Here is a 26850-nt window from a genome sequence, read left to right as displayed (position 1 = left end):
GAAGAAATGCCTTAAAGTACTGATAAAATAAAAAAAAAATGCTAAAAACCCAGGACTATGAAGTCTTCAAATTACAAATAAAAAAAACAAGGGCACATATGGATTAGAAAACTGTCCTGTCACTTTTGCGACATCAATCTGAATCCCGAGACTTACAAAACCCATTCCGCCCATCTCTTTTATAAATAGCTAGATTAACAAAAGGTCAGGCTGTTGATAAGCATTTTCTTAGGTGCGAAAGCCGACAGTAAACAAACCCCACTTCTGAACTTACTTACAACATACTTCGTAAGTAGATGCAAAAAAACGTTATTGGGCAAGAAGGGGCAGTGCACTGACAGTAACTGTATTGTTGCACTAATCCTGGTAGTGGTCAATGCCAATGCTAGGTACTGACAAAAATGATTAGTACATCACTCACCTGGAGAGCAAAAGAAAAGCAAAATAAGATAAAATCAAAAGTCTTAACTTTCCGTGTGCCCTTCCCGAAGCACTGTTTCAAGTTTGTGTTAATTATGGAAACTGACTAGGCTGACTGCGCAAAAAAAACCCATTAAAAACCTTTCTCTTTACAACACTAGTCCGCCACCTTTCATTCAAATTAAAATGATTCCACCATTGCCAATATCAAGAAAAATGTAATTGCCAGTGCTTTCTCTTTGCATTCCTCAAATAACTTTCCAACTACAACCCAGGTTTGGAAGGACACAACCCTTCAAGTGACAGAAAAACCTCAATGTTTAAATTTTTATTCACTTTTTGTGGATTTTTATATTTTGATTACCACACAACAGCTTTAAAAAAAAAAGTGAATTGTTAAAGTCAATTTTAAAAAGCGTGGTCAGTTATAATTACTACAACTGCTTATGTAATAAGTGAGCAGAAACAAAAATAGTAACAATTTTATCCAAATGGATTCATATGGTAAGAAGAATGTAAAATAGCCAATCTGCTGCAGAGAAGGACGAGTAGGATGATGCTACACATTATTCACCAAAATGATTTGATAATAATCCTGCACCGAAGATCCCAGTACAGAAGGTTGAGAAGCAACAGTGGACAAGAGCATACTGTAGATTTGCCATAGAAAATCTGTGACAGAGAGAATTGCCAGTGGAACAAGAGAGTAGAGTAGAATTATAAACTTCAACAACCAAATCATTGCCCGACACAAGGTTCACACAAAAGCACCAAGGTATAATCAAATAACAGATAACATACACAAAAGAATCTAGCACTTTCCTGTGGTATATAATGAATAAACACTTCTTAGGCTTCCTGTACCAGTACCCAGCTGGAAGGCCAAGAAGAGTTTATTCGAGATAACAAGCCCTACTCAAGTACCAGAAATTTTAGTAGGAAACATTTAAGTTTAAAAAAAATCAGTTTCTAAATACCATTTTTTCTCCTTTTCCTCTGAAAAATTATGGTTAGACTAGGGCATAAAAATATCAATGATTCAATCAGCTATAGAAAGCCTTAACTATTTTACAGCAGTAGGGACAGACAGCAAAATTCAAATACCTGATTTAAGCCAGTCACTATAACTGCTTATGCAATAATCAGAGGCTGAGTAATTAAATATTCAAACAATTTGAAAATTGCATTCCAGTTTGGATTGCTTGGAAAATGGATCTTACCTTCGGTTCAATGGAATAGCATTTGAAATAGCGATACTGGAAAAGAGTGGCTCTTGGAAGTTCAACTGCTGCAGTCCATGTAATGCTGGAGTGGGGTGATGGGAAACAAAGTATTATGCTATAACTTTTATTTTCAAATAACAAGTTCAGAAATCAAACGGCTGGCCTAAAAAAAAAATCACATGAATGATTGGCCTGAAGAACACCTTGAAACTCCCATTTTACACCAGAGGAACAACTGCAAATGCATTGAAAAATTGTTGACAGGAAAAACAGAACTGAAAGAAACTTTAAAACTGATTTCAAATGTAGCAAGTCTCAGCAAACAAAACTCTGTCATGATAACTGATCCAACAATTATACCTAAAAATGAATATTTAAAAAGTACAAATACAAGGAGGAAAATCTGCTTCTTGCAGTTCCTTGCTTTTCACAACGTAAGAAAACTAGACACTAAATAAAAACTTGGTCTGTCTGAATGAACAGGAAAGGATGATGATGGTCTTTTAAGAGAAGTTCTATTGAAATTATAACTGCGTTGTCACTTAGGAGATGAGGCACAACAAAGTCACTTCATCAACAATTAAGATCAAGTTCCGCATACAATTATACTCCCAAAGTCAACCACAAAATACAACAATCAAGCAAAATAACCACATCAATAGCAGGTATAAATCATTCGGCAAAAATCAATGGCTTAATGTTGTTTGCAAACATTTCACAGAGGACAATTTTCAGACTCATCTGGAGTATTCATCATGATCCTCCCTGATAACCAAATATATGGCTCGAAGTACATTACCCACATCTTATTTAGTAATAATCTACTTTGGTCATCAAGAAACTGTGCTTTAACAGGCTGATTTAGAAAATATTTTTATACTGCAACCAACAGGCAGCCAATGATAATGTTCAGAAAAAAAATTATACATAAGTGAAGATATAAAATAAAAATAAAATATTTATTGAATTAGAACTAATGGGAAACTGAATGGCCTTGTACAAATCCGAGCATTTCATCCAATAACATTGTACTTACTCATCATTTGGATCAAGTTTGAGAAACACAGCTTTCTGAAAAGACCAACAGCCAAGTGCAGTTGAATTCCCACATACTGCCAACAGTTCTCCTAGAATACCAAAAAAAATTAACTTTAAGGCATGCACATGAAAAATCACCAGCATAAGAGTTATAAATTTTCAAATGTTGTCCAAGAACTCAAGATTATTGTGCCAATGCATTATCTGAATAATAATTTTAACTACACTTAATTGACATACAGTAACCTTTGCTATAGTACCCCAAAGCTGATCTACATTGAAAGCACATGATCCATAAATAAGTACTTAAAGTCCTGTATTGTAAGAATACACAAGTGCAGCACAGGAACAGGTCCTTAAGCTCACCATATCTGCACCTACCATGATGCCAATCTAACAATTTTACCCACTATCAATCCTTTGATGTTCCAGAAAAAACAACCCTATTAGCTGATACACACCAACCCAGACAACATCCTGGTGAACCTTTTCAGCATCTTCTCCAAAGCAGTCACTTCTTTCCTGTAATACGGTATCCAGAAAAGTACACAACATTCTAAATGTAGCCAAACCAAAATTTTACATAGGTGTAAACAAGCTGCTGACATTTATACTCAATGATCCTACCAAGGTATGTATGCCCTCTTTATCATATTATTCACTTGTTTTGCCACTTTCAAGAATCTATGGAGTCTTGGCTAAAGACACTTATGTACATCAAATCTCAGAACGGTCACACCATTTACTGTATACTTCCCTCTCACATTTGACCTCCCAAAATACCTCATCCTTTTCCAGATTAAACTTTAGTTCTAATTTCTCTGAGCAATTTTTTCAACTAACTTATATCCCTACTATATCTTTTGGCAACCTTCCTTGTTATACAAAAATGCACCAACTTTTATTTCCATCCAAAGATTTACGCACACAGACATTCAGTGGCCACTTTATTAGGTATACCAGCTTGTTACTGCAAATATCTAACGAGCCATCAACTGGCAACATCACAACACATAAAAGTATGTTCAAGTTGTTGCTCAGACCAGACAAATAAATGGGGAAGAAATGTGATCTAAGTGATGTTGATAATGGAATGATTGTTGGTGCCAGAATGGATGGGCTGTAGCGGTGTGCTACACGCAGCGCTAAAATAACGACACGGAGTCGATAAACTGCAGTTAAAGAAGATTTTATTCGAACTTCGCGGCTTCACTTTAAAGCCACCCTGATCCCGCCTTCCCCGGGCGCGGATGCTGTAGGAGGCACGTATTCACAGTCCTGTCCCGCGTGCGGATGCTGTAGGGGGCTCGTACTCACAGTCCCGCGCGAGCTTTTCCCTTTGTTGGCAAAGCAGACCTGGCACCCTTTTGGGACTGGTCTTAATGCCAGCACGCTGACTATTTGTGAGCCGGTTCGAGTGCGCTAGGAAGTGGGTCGCCACAGGGTTGAGTGTTTCAGAAGCTGATGATCTCCTAGAATTTTCATACAGTCTCTAGAGCAGGGGTTTCCAACCTTTTTTTATGCCATGGACCAATACTATTAAGGGGTCAGGTTGGGAATCCCTGCTCTCAAGTTATCAGAATGGCACAATAAACAAAAAAAATTCCAGTGAGCAGCAGGTCTCTGGATCAAAAATCCTTGTCATTGAGAGAGGTGAGAACAGAATGGCCAGACAGATTCAATCTGACAGGAAGGCGACAGTTAACTTAAATAAACACGCTTTATCAGCGATACGCAGAACAGCATCTCTGAACACATAACATAACAAACCTTGAAGTGGAAGAGATACAGTATCAGAATATACACGTAGTAGATATATATCAGAGTATACACAGTGGCCATTTTGTGCACACAGTAAGTACCTAATTAAATGGTACTGTGTATATTATATAAATGTCATAATACATAACAGGTTAGCATAGTGTCTACACATTTCTTATTCATTGACTCTACTCATATGGTCTCACTGGACAAATGCTACAAGATGCCCTTTATGTGCAGCAGTGACTTCACCTCTAATCAGTAACAAAATCCCCCCCACCTCATGTACAGTCCTCCCTATCTCTACTTCTATACAGATAGGGGTCCCAAAAGAGGTTATTCAAATTTAACAAGTAGCTGATATTGTGCTTTACTCAACCCATTTTAGAATGACAGCTCAGTGCATTCTAGAAAATACTGGAAACAGCCTCATTACTTTTAAGTTGTATTACATTCAACTTAAACATCATACAAATAAAAAGATACAAACTGTCATCTAAAGCAATGGTGTACTGAAGTAATACTTTCCAAAAGTGGTACTTGAGATCAAGCCTTTTGGATGGGCAGTACTTTTCTGTGCAACTCACACAATCGACACGTGCAAAAATCCTTTGTTTGGTCACCCATCACAAATTTCCTTCACAGCTCCACATTCTACTTACACATTGACCCTTCCAAATAAAAGGATTTTACCCTAAGAGCCCAAAAGGTTTCAAGCAAAGTCACCTTTTCAGTTGCACATGCCCAGTACTTCTGACTAATCACAAGTAGCAGTGAGTCAGCATACCGGAGTGAGATAGAACACCTGGCTGAGTGGTGCCGCAACAATAACCTTGCACTCAATGTCAGTACAACTAAAGAGCTGATTGTTGACTTCAGGGAAATGGAATGAGTTGTGGACACGAATTGTCTACACAAGGGGAAAAATAGTGGTGGAGAGAGTGAGCAGTTTTAAATGCTTCATGCTACCATACAGGATGACCAGTTTTCCCTTAGGAGATTAAGGAAATTTAATTTGTCATGCACTAACAAACTGCATATGTATGATTAAGAGGATTGTGACTGTCTGCATCATGGTGTGGCAATGCAATTTGAATGCATAGCAATGCAAGAAGCTGCAGACAGCAGTGTACACCACTATTGGTAGAACCTACCAGAGGCCTGCCTCAAAGCAATAACATCCATCATCCCAGTCATGCCTTCCTCTCCCAACTACCATTGTACAGGAGGTGCAGAAGCCCCAAGTTCCACAACACAAGGTTCAGAACATCAATTTTTCTTCAACTAATCAGTTTTTGAACCAACCAGCAAAACCTATTCACTAGTTTATCAACACTAACCACTTTGATCCCTTTACACTAAAATGAACTTGTTCTAATTAGGTTCTTCCTTGTAAGAATCTGTACATTTATGCTTAATTTGCCTTTCTTTTGAATGTTATGCACCTGTGCTACTTTTTCATTGCATATGACAATGAACTCAACTTTTACTTCAATTCTGCTCAGAATTTCTCTCATGCTCCTCAAGGCATAGAAGGAACATAGTTCCTTCTATGTTGAACTGGAAAATTTCACATTTCCTCCAATTTCTGACTTACTTTCATCATCTCTCAGATGATCTAACTCTTCCCAGCCATCTCCATTTTATATGTTGCCGACCAAGATCTACTTCTAGCCAATAAAATTTACAGCCAAATTCTCTATACTTACATCAAGGATTTCATTGCATTCTCATTTCCATCTACCTGTCATTCCATGTCAAAATATTTGCTTGAAAATTATAGCATCTTGTAACTTTTTCCCTGTTCTGATGAAAAGCCATCAATATGAAATATGAACCATTTCTTGTAACCTTCCCCAATTAACTGTCCATCTCATATGTTCTGATATCACCTTCCAAAGCAGCATTCGTAATACAAATTTCCATTTTCTCAATTGGTCATGGTTCATATCCAAATAAACTTTAACAATGTCAGGTACTCCTGGTGCGGCCTTTTATCAATCAGTGCAATCTATCGCAGATTGAGGGATCGCTTTCCTATCCACCACAAAAGGCAGGATCTTCCTGTGGCTATCCATTTCAATATGACTACCTTATTTCCTTTCTGATGTCTGCCCATGGCCTCCTCTACTGCCATGATGAGGCCAAACTCTGGATGGGGAAGCAACACCTCATATTCCAATCCTACTTGTGCTCTTTCCTCACCTCCCCACTTTCCTATTGTGGCTTTTTTTACGAGAACTGACAAAGGACCTCAGCTCAAAACAGAGACTGTTTATTCGCCTCTACAGATGCTGCTAGACTGGCTGAGTTCCTCCATTTTGTCCATGTTGCTCAAGGTTACCAGCTCTGCCAAATCACCTGTGTTTATCAACATCCAAACAATTGACTCTATATTAGCATTGTTATAATTCATTTAGTCACTTACTTTATGCAATTAACTTCAGTCAAGCATAATAGTTTACATCATAATTCAATATCTTTTCAAAATATAAAAGATTAAATATTTCAACCATACACTTAATTGGAGAATTATTTTAGTAATTCAACCACATAAGTATTAAACATTAAAATAGGTAAATGTAAAGTCTCAAATTTCACATTAACAAGTACAATGATAATATAATTTATGTCTCTACTAGGGAAAAAATAATAAAAGAAAAATATTTAAAATAATGTTAACAGTCACACAGACCAGATCAAATGTGTAAATTTAAATACTGTGTGAAAAATTCTTGAATATAGCATTTTCCACTTTAGTGTGAAATCTGATTTCTTGTTTGTAAGTCACGTTTTTTAAAAATTTCTACCAAGTTACAATACATTCGCCATAGATTACCTGGAAGTGTACTCCCCTTGAGTTTGAAAGTGACCTTTGAAGTGACCATCCTTGTTGATGTTGAGACACTACCAATTGCTGATATCACCTAGTGTTTTAAAGAAAGTTAAAAGAACTGCATGTTAGAAAGATTAAATGAATTTGTTACCAATCTATCCCTCAAGTGGCATATGCTAAAGTCCAATTATTAATCAGATTCTAAGATTCTCAATGTATCTACATTCCTTGTGCCACATTGGGAGACTAGGGTTGAGCTCAACCCATCAGTTCTGGACTTTAATCTCAGCTGTATTGGTGTAGTGACAAAATTCTCCCAATTAGAGATACCTTCAAATATCAATTAGCACTAAGCAGAAAAACTAGGTTCAAAGATAATTAAAAACCTATCCAAACCATTGGCCCATGGTTAACCAATGTAAATATCCTATCATCTTTGAGGCAAGATAACATTAAGGCAGAAAGCAAATTCAGACTATTTGAGCAGCAGCCAATTAGATTGCCAATTTTCCTAAAACAAATGTAATACCCTGGTTTAAGACCATGCTTTAACTTATTAATACAGTCATGCGGTTTGCATTTTGAGAAAATCTGCAGAAAGTAAAATACTAATGTGTTCCTTTAATTACATTATACAACCCAGTACTACTTCTTTTTTTTGCCATTTAAAGTTATAATTCAGCTGATCAAGTTAGGCTTGTAATAGCCAATACGATGCTGTAACATTTTGTCCAATAAGATGCCCCTGAACATTTTAGAGCAATTGAGAGTAGCTGTTTTCAGGAGAGAGTGCAGGAGTTCTGGAGAAAGGAGGTAAATAGAAACAGTCGACATAGCTGAGAAACATGAACTAATTTGGAAGCAGACTCTGCTGTTGGAAAACCCTCATGCAGGATTTGGTCTCATTAACCACATGACCTTGGAGAAAAGTCAATACTTCAAACTGGATTAGTTCTGCAACAAGGTGGTCATCCTACAGGCTAATTAATGTGTGTAATGGGTCCTTTTCTTTATTTTGTTTGTATAGTTTAAAATAATTTTGTCAATACAATTTTAATTTAGGTTTATACTGGTGTGAGTTAAACTCTGCTTCCCAGCATACAGTAACTTTGCATGGGAGTGTCAGTGTTCATCTAAATGATAGCCTCATTGTCCCTTAAAGGAACATCCAAACTTTTATGCATTGTCTTTACCCATGTTTATTTATTGGAAATGGCCTTTTTATTGTTATTCCCATGCACTGTTAAGATATTTTGCTGTTAGCTTGTATCTACAGCAATAGCTAACCCATTAAGGGTCTAGGTTGAGGGGGTCATACAAAAAAATCGTTCCAAAGTTCCAATTTTTAAAGAATATTTTATAAAATGACACATTTACTCCCTGCTAAACATTCTACATAAAATTTCCATACAAGTTCTACTGCAATGATTGTCTCTTAGAAACCCAGAGTCATGGCTCAAACCTTTGCAGATACTTACGCACGATCCAAGCTTTTTGCCTATTACAGCAGAGAAAATAAAACTTCAAAACTGCCACGCAACCACAGTCTGTCTGAAATTACGAGTCAAAATGCTGTAAAATACCACCACCTGTACAAAAGACAATGTATTGTAATACCATTGCCAAAACTAGTTGGCAAATATAAAAGTTTAAATTAGTTGGATAGTGTAAAGTAAATGGTGATACTACTTCTGCTTTTATTGTACACTGTGCCACCACAGGACACTGCATAATTTACGTTTTGTTAACAGTAATCCAATACCCGTTTCTGTAGAAATTTAATTAAATTTCAGGTGGGACATCTTGTTTTATCTATTGCAATTCTCTACTGCAATAATTACTACTTGCCTTCACCCAAACATTAATGTTGCCTTATATGATTAAACTGCAAATACTGGAGGCATTCAATCTGCAATCAAAAGCAGAGAATTTACTTTTTGCTAAGTTGTGAGCACTTTATCAGACTGATAAATAGTGAAAAAAAAATTAAGAAGTGCTTATAAAATACTAAACAAGTTTACAATTATTTTAGCCAGGCAGGTGCAAGTAGCCAAACTCAGCAGGCCACGCAGCATTTACGGAAAAGAGTAAACAGTCAATGATTCAGGCAGAGGCCCTTCATCAGGACTGGAAAGGAAGGGAAGAAGAACTTCTCCAGTCCTGATAAAGGGTCTCGGCATGAAATGCCCGCTGTTTACTCTTTTCCTTTGATGTGGCCTGGCCTGCTGAGTTCCTAGTGCATTTTGTGTGTTACTTTGGATTTCCAGCATCTGTAGATTTTTTTCGCGTTTGTGAAACATTCACCTTAGACTGGAAAACTGAAAGCACACAATCACATAGGATAATCATGTAGCAAATGGCAATATGCCTCACTGAAAAAGGATCTAGAGTTTTCCCAAATAAACTCTTCTCGGGCTTCCAGGCAGGTACAGGAAGATGGTAGAGCTTGTTATCAAAACACCGGTTAAAATTGATACCTGTACCTGGCTGGATGCCCAAGAATAGTTTATTCATCATGGCTCATTCAGTTTGTAGTTGTTCTCGGCAAGAGAAATGGACTCATCTACCCTCTCCCTGCTGGAAGTTGTTTTTCCCCCCTCAGCCCCTTTTTGAACCTTACAATTGAATCTGCCTCCACAGCTATCCCTGTACATCAACCCCCAGACTTCAGTTTCATTGGGAAGAGAGTTAAGGAGATGCACTATTGCTTTTTCTATTCACTTCAGCACCAGCACTAGAATGAGTACTATGTGCATTCCAGAACACAACCGCATGTCACACAAACTTTCCCTTGGTCACTTTTAATTCTTTTGCCAATGGATTTTATTCTATCTCCTTTCTGTCAATGTAAAGATTCATCAACTTTGTCTAAATGCACATGATTTCACAAAATCTATCAGATCCCTTTGTAATGTCCTCTGTTAAAAACAAAACAATCCTAGCCTCTTTAGTCTATTCACATAAAGTTGCTCAGCCTGAAAAGAGTTTATTATATCTCTTTAGTGACTTTTCCAAAATGTGGTAACCCAGACTTGCACATAATATCAGAATCAGGTTTGTTATCACTGGCATGTGTCAAGAAATTTGTTAACTTCTATTCCACATTTAAAAACTTCCATATACTTCAAGAAACTATATATAGAAGTCTGGGAGTTATTTCGAATTACTTTATCAAACTATTCTGTCACTAGTAAACCAAGCACTAAACCAGATTCTTCTGCACTTGCACGCCTTTAAAGGATTCCCTCCTGGGTCTATGATCGTCTCTTTACATTCTGACATCAGTATATTTAATCTGCTACCTACCAACTTCTCAATATCTCGTTGACTATACTATCCTCTTCAGTACACCACACCTCTACATTATTGTCTGCAAATCTAGAAAACTATCTCCTCCCTATCCAAGTTCAAATCAACAATATTAACCACTGGATCCAGTGGAGAAATTCATTACACATTTTTTTTTGCATTTGTCACAGCTTTCTCTACAGATCTCAGATATTGCTGGGGGGTGGGAATGATGCATCAGTGGCCAGACTGGTGGTGCTGTGGCTGGCTCTGAGGCCAGAGGGAATGGTAAAGTCAGGCAGTGGGGTAATTACAGGGGACCCAATAGTTAGGTGCATAATGGCACCAATGACATAGTCAGAAAAAGGGGAAGAGATCCTACACAGTAAATAGTTTGGAAAGAGGTTGAAGAGGATCTCCAAGATAGTAATCTTCAAATTATTCTCTGTACTGTAGGCTAGTGCAGGTAAGAATGGGGTGATAGCATGAACAAATGAGTGGAGAGAGGATGGTGCAAGGCACAGTGTTACAAGTTCTTGGATCAACGGAACCTTGCCTGGGAAAGTGGTGACCCGTACAAGAGGGACAGGATGCAACTTAACTGGAGCTGAACCAATATCCTGATGGGGAGATTTGCTAAATGCTACTCAGGAGAGATTAAACGAATTTTGCAAGGGACTAGGAACCAGAGCCCCAGGTCTGTAGGGGAAGGATTGAACTAGAAGGTAGATGTCAAGGAAACTACTGAAGATGAAAATTGAAATAACAGGGATAATGTGTTGGATAGTTTGAAGTGTGTATATTTTAATGCTAGGAGTATTATAGAGGGGGGCCAGACACGGAGTCCATTTGGGTAGAACTCAGGAATAGGAAGGATGCAATCACACTGATGGGGTAGTACTACAGACCACCCCCCCCCCCCCCCACCACCAAATATCCACTGGGACATTGGGACATTGAGGAACAGATATATAACCAGATTAAGGAAATGTGTAGAAATAATAGGGTTGTTTTCATGAAGGATTTCAACTTCCCAAATATAAACTGGCACCTTCTTAGTGCAAGGTCCTTTAATAAGACAGAATTTGTAAAGTGTATCCAGGAAGGTCTCTTAAATCAATGATTAAGGTCCAATGGGAGAATTGGGCCATATAGGTCCTGCTGTTGGGCAATCAGCCTGGCCAGATGGCAAAAGACAAGATTGCTGGGCCCTTGACCAGTATCCTCTCTTGCCACAACTGAGGTAATGGAGGATTGCTGAGTGGCTAATGTACTCCTATTTAGGAGGGGAACAAGGGAAAAACCTAGAAACTATAGACCAGCAAGTCTTAGCGTCATTTGCAGGAAAATTGCTGGAGAAAATTCTTAGGGATACATTATATATGAGCCAGCATGGCTTTGTGCATGGCAGGTCACGCCTTATCAACTTGATTAAGTTTTTCTTGACAAGGTGATGAGAAAGATTGATGAAAGTGGGGCAGTGGATGATGTCTACATGGATTTCAGTAAGTCGTTTGACAAAGTCCCTAACGCGATGCTAATCCAGAAGATTAAGATGCATGGGGGTCTGTGGCAAATTGGCTGTTTGGATTCAGAACTGACTTGTGCATAGAAAACAGGCAGTAGTGGTTGAAGGGACTATTTTAGGAGAAGGTCTGTAATTGGTGGTGTTCTGCAGGCATCTGTGCTGAGACCTCTACTGTTTGTGATGTATATAAACAACCTAGATGAAAATATAGATGGGTGGGTTAGTAAGTTTGTGGATAGTATCGAGATTGGTGGAGTTGTGGATAGTATAGAAGACCAGCAAAGAATAAATACAAATCAGTTGCGGATATGGGCAGAGAAATAACGGTTGGAGTTTAAGGCAAACAAATGTGAGGTGTTACCTTGGTCAGGCAAAGTCCTTAACAGTGTTGCTGAGCAGAGATCTTGGGATCCAAGTTCATAGCTCCTTGAAAGTAGCTACACAGGTCGATAAGGTGGTTAAAAAGGCTTATGGAATACACATTTTTAAATCGGTTGAGGCACCGAGTTCAAAAATTTATCAAGTTGCAAATTTTAAAAACTCTGGTTAGGTCACAACTGGAGTATTGCATACAGTTCTGGAAGAATGCTGAAGTTTTGGAAAGGGTGCAGAATAGGTTTACCAATTTGCAGCTGGGTATATAATGCATGTAGTATCATAAGAGACTGGATAAATTTGGGTTGTTTGCTCTGGAGCGTCAGTGGCTGGGGTGGGGGGGGGGGGAACGACACCTGATACAAGTCTATAAGATTATGAGAGGCATAGATAGACTGGACAGAGTATCTGTTTCATATGTTGACATGTCTAATACCAGATGGGATGCATTGAAGGATAGAGGGGGTAGGTTCAAGTGTAATGTGAGGGGCAGGTTTTATTTTTAAAACGCAGCGTGGTGGATGCCTAGAATGTGCTGCCTGGTATGGTAGTAGAAGCAAATATATTAGAGGCATTTAAGAGACATTTGGATAGGCAGAAGGACATAAGGAAGATGGAGGGATACAGACATGGTGTAGGTAGGAGAGATTAGTGTTTGGATGTTTCTTATTTGCTTTTTAGCTGCTTCAGCACAACACTGTGGGCTGCTCCAGTGTTGTACTGTTCCATATTCTCTGTACATCAACCCATTGCTATAAAGAAGTTATTCAAAATTTTGCTTTTAACAAAAATCCATCAATTGATATGGTCAATTACAACACAGAATTTTTTGTAAGTATTTATTAGTAATCCTTAAAAATTCACAATGTCATTTTAATTTTATGTGTCTTTAAAGACAAGTTAAAAAGCACACTGGAGATACAATGGTCAAAATCTCACCATATCAATTCCATTTTAAAGGAACTGAGTTAAAACTTTGCATGCAAGATATCCTTCCTCTAATTACTATTCATTGGGAAATTGTTTAGTGCCGGATGGAAAAGTAGATATTTACTTGGTAAATCTTACACACTATTTATACAACTAAGCCCAAGATTATGAGACATTAGAAATGAATCTATTAAATACAAGTTTGTAAACAAATCCAACACTGTTTTGACGAGACAGTGGATGGAATTCAGTATCAAGTCAGCAGCACAGTATCTTGAGCACCTTGTGTCTTTGGATACTTCAATAATCTAAACCCAATAATTAAAATGCAACTATCATGAATAGGCATATAAAGTAACACCCAGATGAAGAACTCCAGTAATAGCATAAACAGGATGTGGCAAGACTGAAACACTGGTCTCTGTGCTTCTAAAAACAAAACATTATATACACTGTATACATACCTAGTTAAGTTGGCTTCTGCAGTGTCATGCCGGCTTGTTGCCACCACCGTAGGTATTTAAATCTTCAGACCTGCTTACACACAAAAATAGCTTACACTTTAAACTTACAAGTTTTCTATAACAGAACATTTCAACCCAGAAGCATTAAACTCTTAAATCCTGTCCTTTCATAATTCAAAGATTAGGATACAATTCAAAGTTTAGATAAACTTCCAAGAAATAACAATATGCACAGCAGTTAATTATTTGCAAAATTGACTCCTGTGAGTACTCTCATCATCTCAAACTGAAAATATCCAGGAAGTGCAACCAGATTTGACAGTCAGCAGCTATTAAATGGCATCTGCAATCACTAAAGTAACAGCTATCTAGTGTCCACTGAGTTCCCAAATGATAAAGGAAAACAGCTGCACATTTTCTTCGCCGTAACGAGCAAGACAGAACCACATTGAGAATGAGGTAGAGGTATTTGGGATTTTGCAAAACTGGGCATAGAATGCTGTCAATAATGTTGGTATATATTTTTTTGGATTACTGTCAAACTTGAAAGTGAAAAATAATGGTATAATTTCAACATTGTGAAGAAGGATCTGGAAGCACATGTATGGAATACGGAATTAAGTGAAGTTACACAGTAAATATAGCTAGACCAACTAAGGTGGCCACTGAGCTTATTTCTGTGTTATGGTCTTGTGCTTCTGTTGCACATCCATTTCAATGTCCAACATTGTGCATTCAGAGATGCTGTTCTGCATACTGTTATTGGAATATGTAGTTATTTGAGTTGTTGTCTTTCTGTCAGCTTGAACCAGTCTGGCCATTCTCCTCTAATCTCTCTCATTAACATGGTGGTTTCACCCAGAGAAGTGCTGCTGTCTGGATGTTTTTTTGTTTATCGCACCGTTCTAAAATCCTAGAGACTGTTGCACATAAAGTCCCAGGAGATCACCCAAACTACCCTGTCTGGCACAAAAACCATTCCATGGTCAAAGTCGCTTGGATAGTATTTCTTTCCTATCCTGATGTTTGGCCTGAACCACTGAATCTCTTGACCATGTCTGCATGCTTTTATGCATTGTGCTGCTGCCAAATGATTGGATGATTAGATACAAGGTATATAGGTATATTAAAAACATGGCCACCAAGTGTATTTTGGTTGGTTGTTGGTCAATGTAGATAGGTCACATATTGAAAAATATAACAGCATCCATCAAAAGCTGATCAAAACAGTAGGAGATTGGGACGGAGAGAGAAAGTGAGATTACAATCTGGGAATCCAAAAGTTTTGAGGGAAAGAAACTAATGTCAGCTGTATTCTCTCTCTATTGGGCAAGAGTGAATAAGGCACGGATATTCCCACTGCATTCAACAAAACATGCCAAAGAATTATGTAGTTGAAAATATCAAACAATTTTAAGTCTTCACAGTGTTGAAGACTTAAAATGAGAAAAGCATTGTTACCAAACTTTTTATGAATAATAAATATATTGCTTCACTTTTTATTATATAGATTATATTGATCACTCTTCATGGGACAACAGCTTATTCAACAACTAACTACAATTATATAAGTTGCACTTAAAAATCTCAAATGGTGTTCTGTTTGTCTTCAGCTCTGGGCAGAAAACCACATACTAACATTCCAATATCTCTGTTTATTCTAAAGATTTGCCTTGTTCTAACCTTACCAATCTGATTTCCAGAGCATTTTTAATAATGACTTCCCATTCACCTTGCCACTAGTACGATTTGAATACCCAGCTCCATACATCCTTTCTGCCTGCCACTGTACAAATATCAGTGCTCAATGAACCATAACTTCCTCCAGGTGATCAGTGGAAAGATCAGAGCTGCTATATTTGGCCTACATCATAAATTTTCAATCCTTACTTCCCATTTCACCTCACCCACAGTAAATGTGTCTGGACAAATCTGAATGTAACTTTGTCTAACTAACCTGCATCATCCACGTTCTCTGTAACACACAAAATTCTCTCCCACCCTTAACTCAGCGCATTTGTTGCTGAAATACTTAAGCATGCATCTATCATTGGAAACTTGACTGTCTGAAAAACAGTTATCTGCCAGCTTCTCTGAAAAGCTCCAGGATGTAGCAAATTACAAGATGCTGCCCATTTCTGATCCCACACGAAGCAGTTAGTTCACCACCCATCAGAGGGCATACAATATAGCAAAAATTAGTGTGAAATCAGAGGATAGGGAAAACCAACAAAAAAAAGTGCAGGGGGGTGGGGGAGGATGATGAAATATGAAACTAAGCTAGCCAATAATATCAAAAGTGATACCAAAAAGCTTTTTCAGATATACAACAAAAGAGAGATGAGAGTAGATAATGGACTGCTGGAAAATGACACTGGAGAGATAGTAACGGGGGGGAGGGGGGTTCTATGAAACGGCAGACAAACTGAGTAAATATTTTGTACCAGGTTTCACTGTGGAACGCACTAGTATACCAGAAATTTAAGTCTCAAGGGGCAGAAGTAAGCACAGTTGCTATTACAAGGGAGATAGTGCTTCAGAAACTGAAAGGTCTGCAGGTAGATGAGTCACTTGGACAGAACGGACTATGCCCAAAGGTTCTAAAAGAGGTAGCTGAAGAGATTGCAGAATCATTAGTAATGATCTTACAATAGATTCCGACATGATTCCAGAGGAATGAAACATTGCAAATAACACTCCTCAGAAAGGGAGAGGGGCATCAAGGAAATTAATGGCTGTGAAGATGTTGGAGTCGATTGTTAAGGGGTAGTTGAAGGCTCATGACAAAAAAAGGTCAAAGTCAGCATGACACAAGGGAAAATCTTGCCCAACAATCTGTTGGAATTCTTTTGAAGACAAAACAAGCAGGATAAACAATGGAGAATTGGTGGATGTTGTGTACGTGGATTTTCTGAAAGCCTTTGACAAGGTGCTGCATGTGAGGCTGCTAAACAAAAACAACATGGTATTACAGGAAAGATACTAGCATTGGCGGATTGGCAGGTGGCAAAGAGTGGAATAAGGGAGCCTTTTCAGATTGGTTGCCGGTGATGAATGGTGTTCCACAGGTTCTGTGGTTCGACCAGTTTTTTTAAAGTAGCAATTTGGATGAAATTGATGACTTTGTGACCAAGTTTGCAGACAATAAGATAGATTGAGGGGTTGAGGAAGCAGAGAGGCTGCAGAAGACAGACAGGTTAGGAGAACGGGCAAAGAACTGGCAGATGGAATAGAGTAGAGGAATTGTCATGCACTTTAGTAGGATTAAAAGCAGTCTATTTTCTACATGGAGACAAAATTCTAAAGTCTGAGGTATAAAGGCATTTGTGAGCCCTTGTGCAGGATTCTCTGAAGGTTAATTTGCAGGCTGAGTTGGTGGTGAGGATGGCAAATGCAATGTTAGCATTCACTTTAAGAGAACTAGAAAATAAACGCAAAGATGCAATGCTGAGGTTGTATAAGACACTAGTGAGCTTCAAAATAGAGGGACATCCATTTAGAACAGAGGTAAGGGGGAATTTCATTAGCTAGAGGGTGGTGAATCTGGAATTCATTACCATAGGCAGCTCTGGACGCCAGATTACTGAGCGCATTTAAGGGCACGTATTGATAGGCTCTTGATTAGGGCATGAAAGGTTACGGAAAGAAGGCAGGAGAATGGGATTGAGAGGGAAATGGATCAGCCTTGATGAAATAGCAAAACAGATTCAATGGGCTGCATGGCCTAATTCTGCTCCTATGTCTTAAGAGCTAACTTGCAGAGTTCCGATTCATATCGCCTACAAACACAAGAGATTCTGCAGATGCTAAAAATCCTGAGCAACAGACAAAATTCTGGAGGAACTGCTGAATGTGAAGTTTAAATGAAAGCAGGGTGGGGAATTAGGAGTAACTCATCAGCATCAACGGAGGTGAATAAACAGTTGATGTTTCAGACTGAGACCCTTCACCCAGACTGGAAAGGAAGGGGGCAGAAATGAAAACAAGGCAGGGAAATGAGAATGGGTGAGATGAAGTGTGGGGCTGGGTGGGTGAAGGGAGATGAAGTAAATAGCTGAGAAGGGATAGGTGGAATTGGTAAAATGGTGAAGATGGAATCTAATGGAAGAAGACAGTGAATCATGGAAGAAAGGGTAGAACTTCACTTCCAGTCCTAATGAAGGGTCTTGGTTCAAAACATTGACTGTTTTATCACTTCTGCAGTCAATATGGCCTGACTAACTGAGCGCCTCCAAATCACCCACTTTGCTTTCATTTAATTTCACATGCAGTGCCCAAACTACAGTTATTCTCCCTTAAATTCCACACAGATAATTTCCTACCCTATGGAAGCAAAGTTATGGAGAAACTCATAACAGTCAACACTTTGGTCAGAAATCCTTCATCAGAACCAGAAATGGAAGGAGAAGAAGCCAAAAGAAGGTCGTGGTGGTTGAGGGGAGGAGGTAACGAGGAGTACAAGCTGACTAGTGATTGTTGAGGGAGGGTGGGTGGGAAGGAGGGGGAAGGGGGATAAAGTTAGAAGCAGAAAGGTATTAGGTGGAAGCGGTAAACAAAGAATATAATTGGAGACGATAGTGCTCCATGGAAGGGAGGGAACCTGGGAGAGATGATGGGCAGGTGAGAACAGAAGGGTTGAGGGGAATAGGAAAAGGGAATGGAAATAGAAGGGGGGGGTAGAAATTACCAGAATATAGAAAAATCGATGATCAGCCTATCTCGATTTCCCTGCGCTAAGCGGCTCAACACGCGAATGCGCTTCTCTAAAACGCGGATGCAACGTGGCAACCGGCAATAAATTCCTTTCAACTGCATGCTAAATCATTGGGATGCAGAGGCGTGAGCGACCGAATTGGGGGAAGGAAAAAGAAAGGAAAAGGGTGCCGAATCGGATGGTGGGAGAGAGCCGGGATGCTGGCGGGCGTGTTGAGGGAACAAAGGCTGGGATGATAGCGTTGTTTTTCCCGCAGGAAGCGACCGGGTCGGATTTTGGGGGAAGGGATGGGGGACTCAGTAAGGATCGCGAAGCTCGGACGTTCCCGGCTGGAGGTTGAATGGAGTAAGTAAAGGAGGAAAGAGAAGCTAGAACGATGCAGGTTGGAGTTGGGGGCAGGAATGCGGCGGGAGAAGTTGTTGGGGTAGTGTGGGTGAAGAAGCCAGGATCATAACGGGGGGGGGGGAAGAAGGGTAAGGAGTTCAGAAGGATATTGGGAAGAGGTGGGGGAGCCGGATCAGTGGTAGTGGGGGGGGGGGGGTGTAAGAATGCGGCGGGAGAAGTTGTTGGGGTAGTGTGGGTGAAGAAGCCAGGATCATAACGGGGGGGGGGGGGAAGAAGGGTAAGGAGTTCAGAAGGATATTGGTAAGAGGTGGGGGGGGGGAAGCCGGATCAGTGGTAGTGGTGGGGGGGGGGGTGTAAGAATGCGGCGGGAGAAGCCGGGACGGTACTGGGATAGGGTGGTGGGGGGGGGGGGGAAGAAGGGTAAGGAGTTCAGAACGATATTGGGAAGAGGTGGGGGGGGGGAAAGCCGGATCAGTGGTAGTGGGGGGGGGGGGGTGTAAGAATGCGGCGGGAGAAGCCGGGACGGTACTGGGATAGGGTGGTGGTGGGGGGGGGGAAAGCCAGGATGATGATAGTTGGGGGTCGGGACGGTGTTGGGGTAGGGTGGAGTCAGAAGACGGTCGAGTGGTAGTGGGGGGGAAGAAGCCGGCTCTGTGCTGATGGGGGAAGAAGAGAAGGCCGGGACCGTGCCGGTTGGGTTAAGAGAAGGTCCGGGTAAGGAAACGGCTCCTCCGCCCGATAACCGTCACCGTTGAAAAGACGGCAAGAAAACGCGAACCTCGGTTACCAGCCGATTAAAATGGGGAACTTTACCCCCGCCCCATCCATCCGCCCTTAACTTCGGCTGGCTGATCTGCTACACACCTGAGGTAAGACATCAATCCGAACCGTCTGTCCGACGACGACCGACACCAGCGACTGCAAGAAAACCCACAGCACCCGGCCCGCCTGCTTTCCCCAGCGTTATGGCACCGGTGCAAACCCCGCCCACCTGCCCTTCCCATTCGTCCACAGCTACTTTCTGATTGGTGCTTCCCGCCTGTCCATCACCGTCGACCGCCCCCCCCACCACCAAACCACCATGTCACCATTTCAACCTGACGGACAGGAAGGTAACATTTTTGCCGTTCGCAACCCCGACTTGCTTCATGGAGTCTTAGTTTTCGTCTTCTATTTTTTAAAATGTGCATTTTTAATAGTCAAAGGTCGTGAACCCTCTGGGTCCGCACTCAGCGTTCTACTTCCTTTTACGTCTACCGTTGGAAGAAACTGTCTTTCAATTTGGCCTCAGCATATGATGCTTCAACCTACAGTTCTCTAGCCTCCGGTTTTCTTTTGAATGTATTTCTGCCCGACTTCCTGCTAAGCTCCAAATATAATGTTCCGGGTTCAGTTTCCCCAGCATGACTCATTTCCACGCGTACAAAGGCTTGCAAAATTGTTATTTCCCCATTCACTTCCGATTTCACAAAAGGTGGTCTGTTCTCTTCAGCGTAGACTATCATATGACACTCCAGAGATGACCCTCCTTTTTTACTGCGAGCTATATTCTTAAACCCCACTCCACTGTCATCTTGCCCGAACAGCTAGCAAGAATTTGAACAGTTTTGTCAGAGAGAGTATGACCTCTGCTCCGTAGATAAAGGGGACAAATTTTCAGATAACCCCCTGCTCCAACAATGCATAATTTTTCCTTATTTCCCTAATTTCACTCAGAGGGCAGTAAACGTTTAAAATTCTCACATTCAGATGAGGTTGCGAAGACTCAGTCATTGATTATATTTAACTGAGGCCAATAGAATCAAAATCAGGTGTAATATCACCAGCCTAAACGGCGGCAGGACAATGCAATACACGATTAATATAGAAATAAATAAATTACAGGAATTATATATATAGAGTGTGTTAAATAATTAAATTACAAATAGTTCAGAAATAGAAATAGTGAAAAAGGGATGTAGCGTACATGGGTTCAATGGCCATTTAGAAATCAGACGGCAAAGGGGAAGAAGCTATTCCTGAATAACTGAGTGTGTGCCTTCAGGCTTCTGTACTTTCTTCCTGACACTAACAATGAGAAGAGGGCATGACCCGAGTGATGGGGGTCCTTAATAGTGGACGCCGCCTTTCTTTTTTGTAACAAAATTCACCAGCGCCAAACCAAGTGAAAACAATATCCAATAAGTACAGCAAATGGTTACACTACAGGATCTTTATTGGGACGAATGTGATTATACAAATGGTGTATTTTACTCTCTGAACAAGAACTTGCGCTTAAGTTGTTTTATGGGAGCAGTTAAGACAAAGGACATGGATCTTTTTTTGCTTGGTTTGGCACTGGTAAAGCTTGCAGGAAATCTGGTGTATGTCTTGTAGACTTGAACTGAGAGGACTATTACATATGAATATTTGAAATAAGAGGAATAGGCCATTACACAAGGTCAATTAATTTCCTACCCCAAATATAACTTTATTGACCTACCCTATATCCTTGATTCCTCTAATACCAAAGATCATTCGACTGCAGTTGAATGCAGCTTGACTGAGCCTGCATTCTGGGTGTGAGAATTTCAAACATTCACCAGTCTCTGATTATAAGATACAGAGCAGGAAGAGATACCCGGCCAGACAGTTTGGCAGATCACCTCCACTCCCAGAGGAAAAGAAAGACAAAAGAAGAAAAGAAAGGAAGAGTAGTCACAGCGGAGCCAAAATCATTGATGGATACAAATTAGAAACCAAGATTCCTGAAATTGTAGAGTTAGATATTATGTTAAGAATGCTGCAATGTGCCACACAGAAGATGTGTTGCTGTTCCTCCGGTTTGCATTGGTCCTCATTGTAGCGGAGCAGGACGTCACAAGTCGATAGGTCAGAGTGGTAGCAGTATGGAGAAATAAAGTGACAGGCCAAGAGAAGCTCATAGTCACCCTGTGGATTGAATGCAGGAGACCTGCAGGAAGAGGCAGAGAGTTTTGGGTATGGAACTTCACAGTGTGTGGCTTCGGCAGCTGATGGGACCTCAATTAAAGTTAAAGATGCTCAGAGGCCAGATTGGAGTGCAGATATCTGAGGGTTGTCAGGATAATGGGAATGACAAAGCCTTTGAAGAAACTAGAATGGAACAATAAGAATGTAAAATGGAGACATGGCTGAGCTATGAGTCAAGGTAGTTTTGTGAGCACCCAGAAAATGTCTGAGTGGCGTTATGTTATTTAAATTAGAGCATGTTCAAATTAGATTTGGACAATTTAAAGTTTTCAGAGAATGGTTTTAAATGATCATGTTATCCTGCAGACTAGCAGCTGGACTCTTGTTATTCATAGAGTCTTAGAAAACTGCAGCACAGGGATAGAACCTTCAGTCCGTTTAAACTGCCGAGTCTCTGGCAGCTCGTTCCACACTCTCACCACCCTCTGAGTGAAGAAGTTCCCTCTTATGTGCCCCCTAATCATTTCACCTTTCAACTTTAACCCATGGCCTCTAGCTGTACGCTCACCCAACCTCAGTGGACAAAGCCTGCTTGCATTTACCTTATCTATACCCCTCATAATACCGCTATCAAATTCCCCTCAATCTTCCATGTTCTAGAGAATAAAGTTCTAACATATTCAATCTTTCCTTACAACTCAGGTCCTCCAGTCCCGGCAAGAAACTTATAATTTTTTCTGTGCTCTTTCAATCTTATTTACATATTTTCTGTAGATCGGTGAACAAAATTGGACACAATATTCCAAATCAGGCCTCACCATTGTCTTGTACAATTTTAACATAACATCCCTGTACTCGGTGTGTTGAGTTATGAAGTCCAGTATGCCAAAAGCTTTTTTTATCACACTATCTACGACGCTCTCAATACAGAAGCCCCTCGGGGCTGTGTACTAAGTCCCATCCTTTACCCTCTGTATACCCATGACTGCGTCGCCACCCACAGCTCCAATCTGCTAATTAAATTTGCTGATGACACTACATTGATTGGCCTAATCTCAAACAATAACGAGGTGTCCTACAGGGAAGAAGTCATCTCTCTGACACAGTGGTGTCAAGAAAACAACCTCTCCCTCAATGACTCAAAAGAAAGGAGCTGGTTGTGGATTACAGGAGGAATGGAGACAGGTTAACCCTGATTGACTTCAATACATCTGGGGTTGAGAGGGTAAACAACTTCAAGTTCCTCGCATGCAAATCACTGAGGACCTCATGTGGTCTGTACACACCAGCTGTGTGATGAAAAAGGCACAACAACACCTCTTTCACCTCTGACGGTTGAGGAAGTTCGGTATGGGCCCCCAAATCATAAGAACTTTCTACAGGGGCACAATTGAGAAAGTTCTGACTGGCTGCATCACTGCCTGGTGTGGGAACTGAAACTCCCTTAATTTGCAGAGAGTGGTGCGGACAGCCCAGCGCATCTGTAATTGTGAACTTCCCATGATTCAGGACATTTACAAGGACAGGTGTGTGAAAAGGGCCCGTAGGATCACTGGGGACCCAGGCCATCCCAACCACAATCTATTCCAGCTGCTACCATTCCAGAAGCGGTACCGCAGCATAAAAGCCAGGACCAACAGGCTCCAGGACAGCTTCTTCCACAGGCCATCAGACTGATGAACTCTATATTTGAGTGTTCTCTATATTTCTGTGAAGAAAGTTAGGAGCACCAAGTTTTTTGGAGTGCACATAACAGATGATCTCACCTGGTCCTTCAACACAATCTCTTTTGTCAAGAAAAACTCCACTTTCTGAGGAGATTGAAGTGAGTGAGGTGCACCCCCCACCCCCAAATCCCCATTTCAACCCATTTTTACATGAGTACTATTGAGGATGTCCTGACTAGCTGTATCACCATCCTGTATGGGAATTGAAAGGCATCAGACTGCAAGTCCCTATAAAGGGTTGCAAGGACTGCTGAGAGGATCATCAGGGTCTCTTTTCCAACCATCGGAGATATTTTTCAGAAGTGCTGCATGCATAGGTCCCTTAGCGTTGTCAATGTTCCCTCCCATCTGTCCACCAATCCCTTTGTAACCCTACCATCAAGCAGGAGGTACTCTAGCATTAGGACAAGAACTGTGAGGATGAGAAACAGCTTCTCCCATCAGGCCATAAGATTACTGAACTCTGTCATCACCTAGGTCTCATCATATATGAAGCACCAGTAGTAATACTGTTTACTTTTTAACCTGTATCATATATGCACCTTATTATTTGTTGATTTAGTTGTGGTAAATGTGTACGAGTTATATATACCGTGTTTTGCACCTTGGTCCGGGGGAACGCTGTTTCATTTGGCAGGAAGCATGTGTATGCTTGAATGATGCTAAATTTGAACTTGAACTATTTGTCAGACTATGGTGGGTGCATACATTTCCAGGTAATTGTGCCTCATGTCAGTAGGAGGGAGGATATTTGAGAAGATACTCAGGGATAGTGTTTGTAAATGCTTGGAAACAGGCAGTCAGCATGATTTCTGTGGGGTGGGTCATGCCTTTCAAACTTAATTAAATTTTTTTGAGGAGATGGCAAAGGAGCTTGATGACGTTAAAGCAGTGAATGTTATCTACATAGACTTTATTAAGGCATTTGCTAAGGTCCCTCATGGTAGGTTGATTCAGAAGATAAAGATGCATGGGATCCTGGGTCAAATGCAAACTTAGGTTTGTAGCTGGCTTGCACAGAGAGTAGAGATGGGAAACACTTATTCTGGCTGGAGGTCCATTACACTTGGTGTTCTGCCAGGATTTGAGCTGGGACCTCTGTTGTTTATGATATATTATCAATAATTTGCAAGAATGTGTAGACTGCTGGATTAGCAAGTTTGTGATGGCCAATTGGGAGAGTTATGAATGGTGTAAAGGACTATCAAAGAACATCCTGGGATGTACGTTCAGTGGCTACTTTACTGGATGTAGGACTGTACCTAATAAAGTGGTCCCAGCAGTGGAACCTGGTGTAGTCTTTTGCTGCTATAGCCCAAAAAACGGTCAGGGTCAGATGTGTTGCGCATTCAGAGATGCTCTAATTCACACCACTGTAATATGTAGTCAGTTGTGTTACTGTTGCCTTCCTGTCAGCTTGACTCGGATTGGCCATTCTCCTCCGACCTCTCTCATTAACAAGGTATTTTTGCCCACAGAACAGCTGCTCATTGGATGATTTTTCTGTGTTTTGCACTGTTCTCTGTGAATTCTGGAGACTTGTGTGTGAAAGTTCCATGTGATCAGCAATTTCTGAGGTACTCAAGCTAACCCGTCTGGATCCAACAATCATTCCACAGTCCAAGTCACTTTGATCACACTTCTTCCCCATTCTGATGTTTGGCCTTAACAGCAACTGAATCTCTTGACCATGACTGTATGCTTTTATACATGGAGTTGCTTAAACATGATTGGCTGATTTAATATTTGCATTAATGAGCAGCTGTGCCTAATAAAGTGGGCACTGAGTGCAGGTCAGTTACAGGTATGGGCAGATGGAGGTACTGTGGGGTGTTCCATTTTCTGAGGTCAAATGAAAGGAGAAAGGACACATTTAGTGGTAGACCTCTTAATAACATTGATGGATCTTGGGGTCTGGGTGCATAGTTCACTGAAATTGGCTACACAAGTGGATAAGGTGGTAAAGAAAGCGTGAGGTGTGTTTGCCTTCATTAGTAGGGGTATTGAGTAGAAGAGTAAGGAAGTCATGCCGCAGCTATATAAAACTTTAGTTTAATTACACTTGGAGTTTTTGCTTGCAATTTTGGTCACTCCATTATAGGAAGCATGTAGAGTCTATGGAGAGTGTGCTGGAGAGGTTTACCAGGATGCTGCCCGGATTAAAGATTAGTTTGAAGAAAAGGTTGGACATACTTGGATTGTCTTCCCTAGTGCATCAAAGGCTGACAAGAGAACTGATAGTGTTTTTAAAATTACAATATAGCTGTCAAAATCATTCCCCCAGGGAAGAAATGTTGAACACCTGCTTTTAAAGTTACAGGGTTGATGGTTAATGGCAACATGAGGTGTATTTTTTCTTTGTGCAGAGAGTTTGGGTGTTTGGAATAGGTTTCTGGGAGTAGTAGTGAAGAAGGCAGTCTGGTGTAGTTTTTCAGACAGACACATCAATATGAAGGGAATGGAAGGATGTAGGTGATTCACAGGAGGAAAACAATTTATTATAAATTGGCATCAAGATCAACACAACATTATGGGCAGGTGGTGTACTGTTTCATGTTCTATATCCCATGTAACAATAATAAGCATTACATAAACATGCTTAGTTTAAAAAAATTACTTTGTTCCAGTCATATAACTCTAGCAATACATCTGGCAATTTTTATCTAAGAATGTATTAGAGTTTTAAGTACACTCAGTGGACACTTTAATGCAAACATCTGATCAGTCAATCATGTGACAGCAACTGTGCATAAAAGCATGCTCAAGATTTTCAGCTGCTGTTCAGACCAGACATCTGAATGGGGAAGAAATGTTATCTAAATAACTTTGGTTGTGGAATGATTGTTGGTGCCAGACGGGTTGGTTTGAGTGTCTCAGAAGCTGCCGATCTTCTGGGATTTTCATGCACAACAGTCTCTAAAATTTATAGAGAATTGTGCACAAAACAAAATACATTCAGTAGGCGGCAGTTCTGTCAGCAAAAATGCATTGTTAGTGAGTGAGGTCAGGGGAGAATGGCCAACTGGTCCGAGATCACGGGTGACAAAAATTCAAAAACCATGTATTACAACAGTGAAGTCCAGAAGGGTATCTCTGAATGCACAAAACATTGAACTTTGAAGTGGATGGGCTACAGCTGCAGAAGACTACAGACCTGATAAGTGTGGGAACTGAATGTACATAGACACTTTAACTGGCTACAAAAAGTAAATGGTTAAAATAGAAGTTGACTAGAACATCTCAGAAATGAATAGTGGACAGTCCATATCC

The 26850-nt window shown here is 40.4% G+C and overlaps 1 protein-coding gene across 3 annotated transcripts in view; it reads right to left on the bottom strand.

Moving 5' to 3' along the window:
• gpcpd1 (glycerophosphocholine phosphodiesterase 1) overlaps window positions 1–19907 on the bottom strand; it is a 63545-nt gene extending 43638 nt beyond the window's left edge. Inside the window, exons 1-7 of one of the 3 annotated variants that reach the window (XM_059986260.1) lie at window positions 19787–19907; window positions 13864–13933; window positions 12456–12531; window positions 8757–8867; window positions 7282–7369; window positions 2680–2770; window positions 1641–1725 (exon numbers count right to left, since the gene is read on the bottom strand). In XM_059986260.1, the coding sequence (XP_059842243.1) occupies window positions 1641–1725; window positions 2680–2770; window positions 7282–7330 (225 nt within the window). In that variant the 5' untranslated portion in view covers window positions 7331–7369; window positions 8757–8867; window positions 12456–12531; window positions 13864–13933; window positions 19787–19907. The remainder of the gene's footprint in view (window positions 1–1640; window positions 1726–2679; window positions 2771–7281; window positions 7370–8756; window positions 8868–12455; window positions 12532–13863; window positions 13934–19786) is intronic. The other 2 variants (XM_059986259.1, XM_059986261.1) reach the window with 2 other exon arrangements.
• Between the last annotated feature and the right edge of the window lie 6943 nt (window positions 19908–26850).

The sequence above is a fragment of the Hypanus sabinus genome, chromosome 12, assembly GCF_030144855.1.
Source record: "Hypanus sabinus isolate sHypSab1 chromosome 12, sHypSab1.hap1, whole genome shotgun sequence".
Taxonomy (NCBI): domain Eukaryota; kingdom Metazoa; phylum Chordata; class Chondrichthyes; order Myliobatiformes; family Dasyatidae; genus Hypanus; species Hypanus sabinus.
This window is presented reverse-complemented; position numbering and strand designations above follow the sequence as displayed.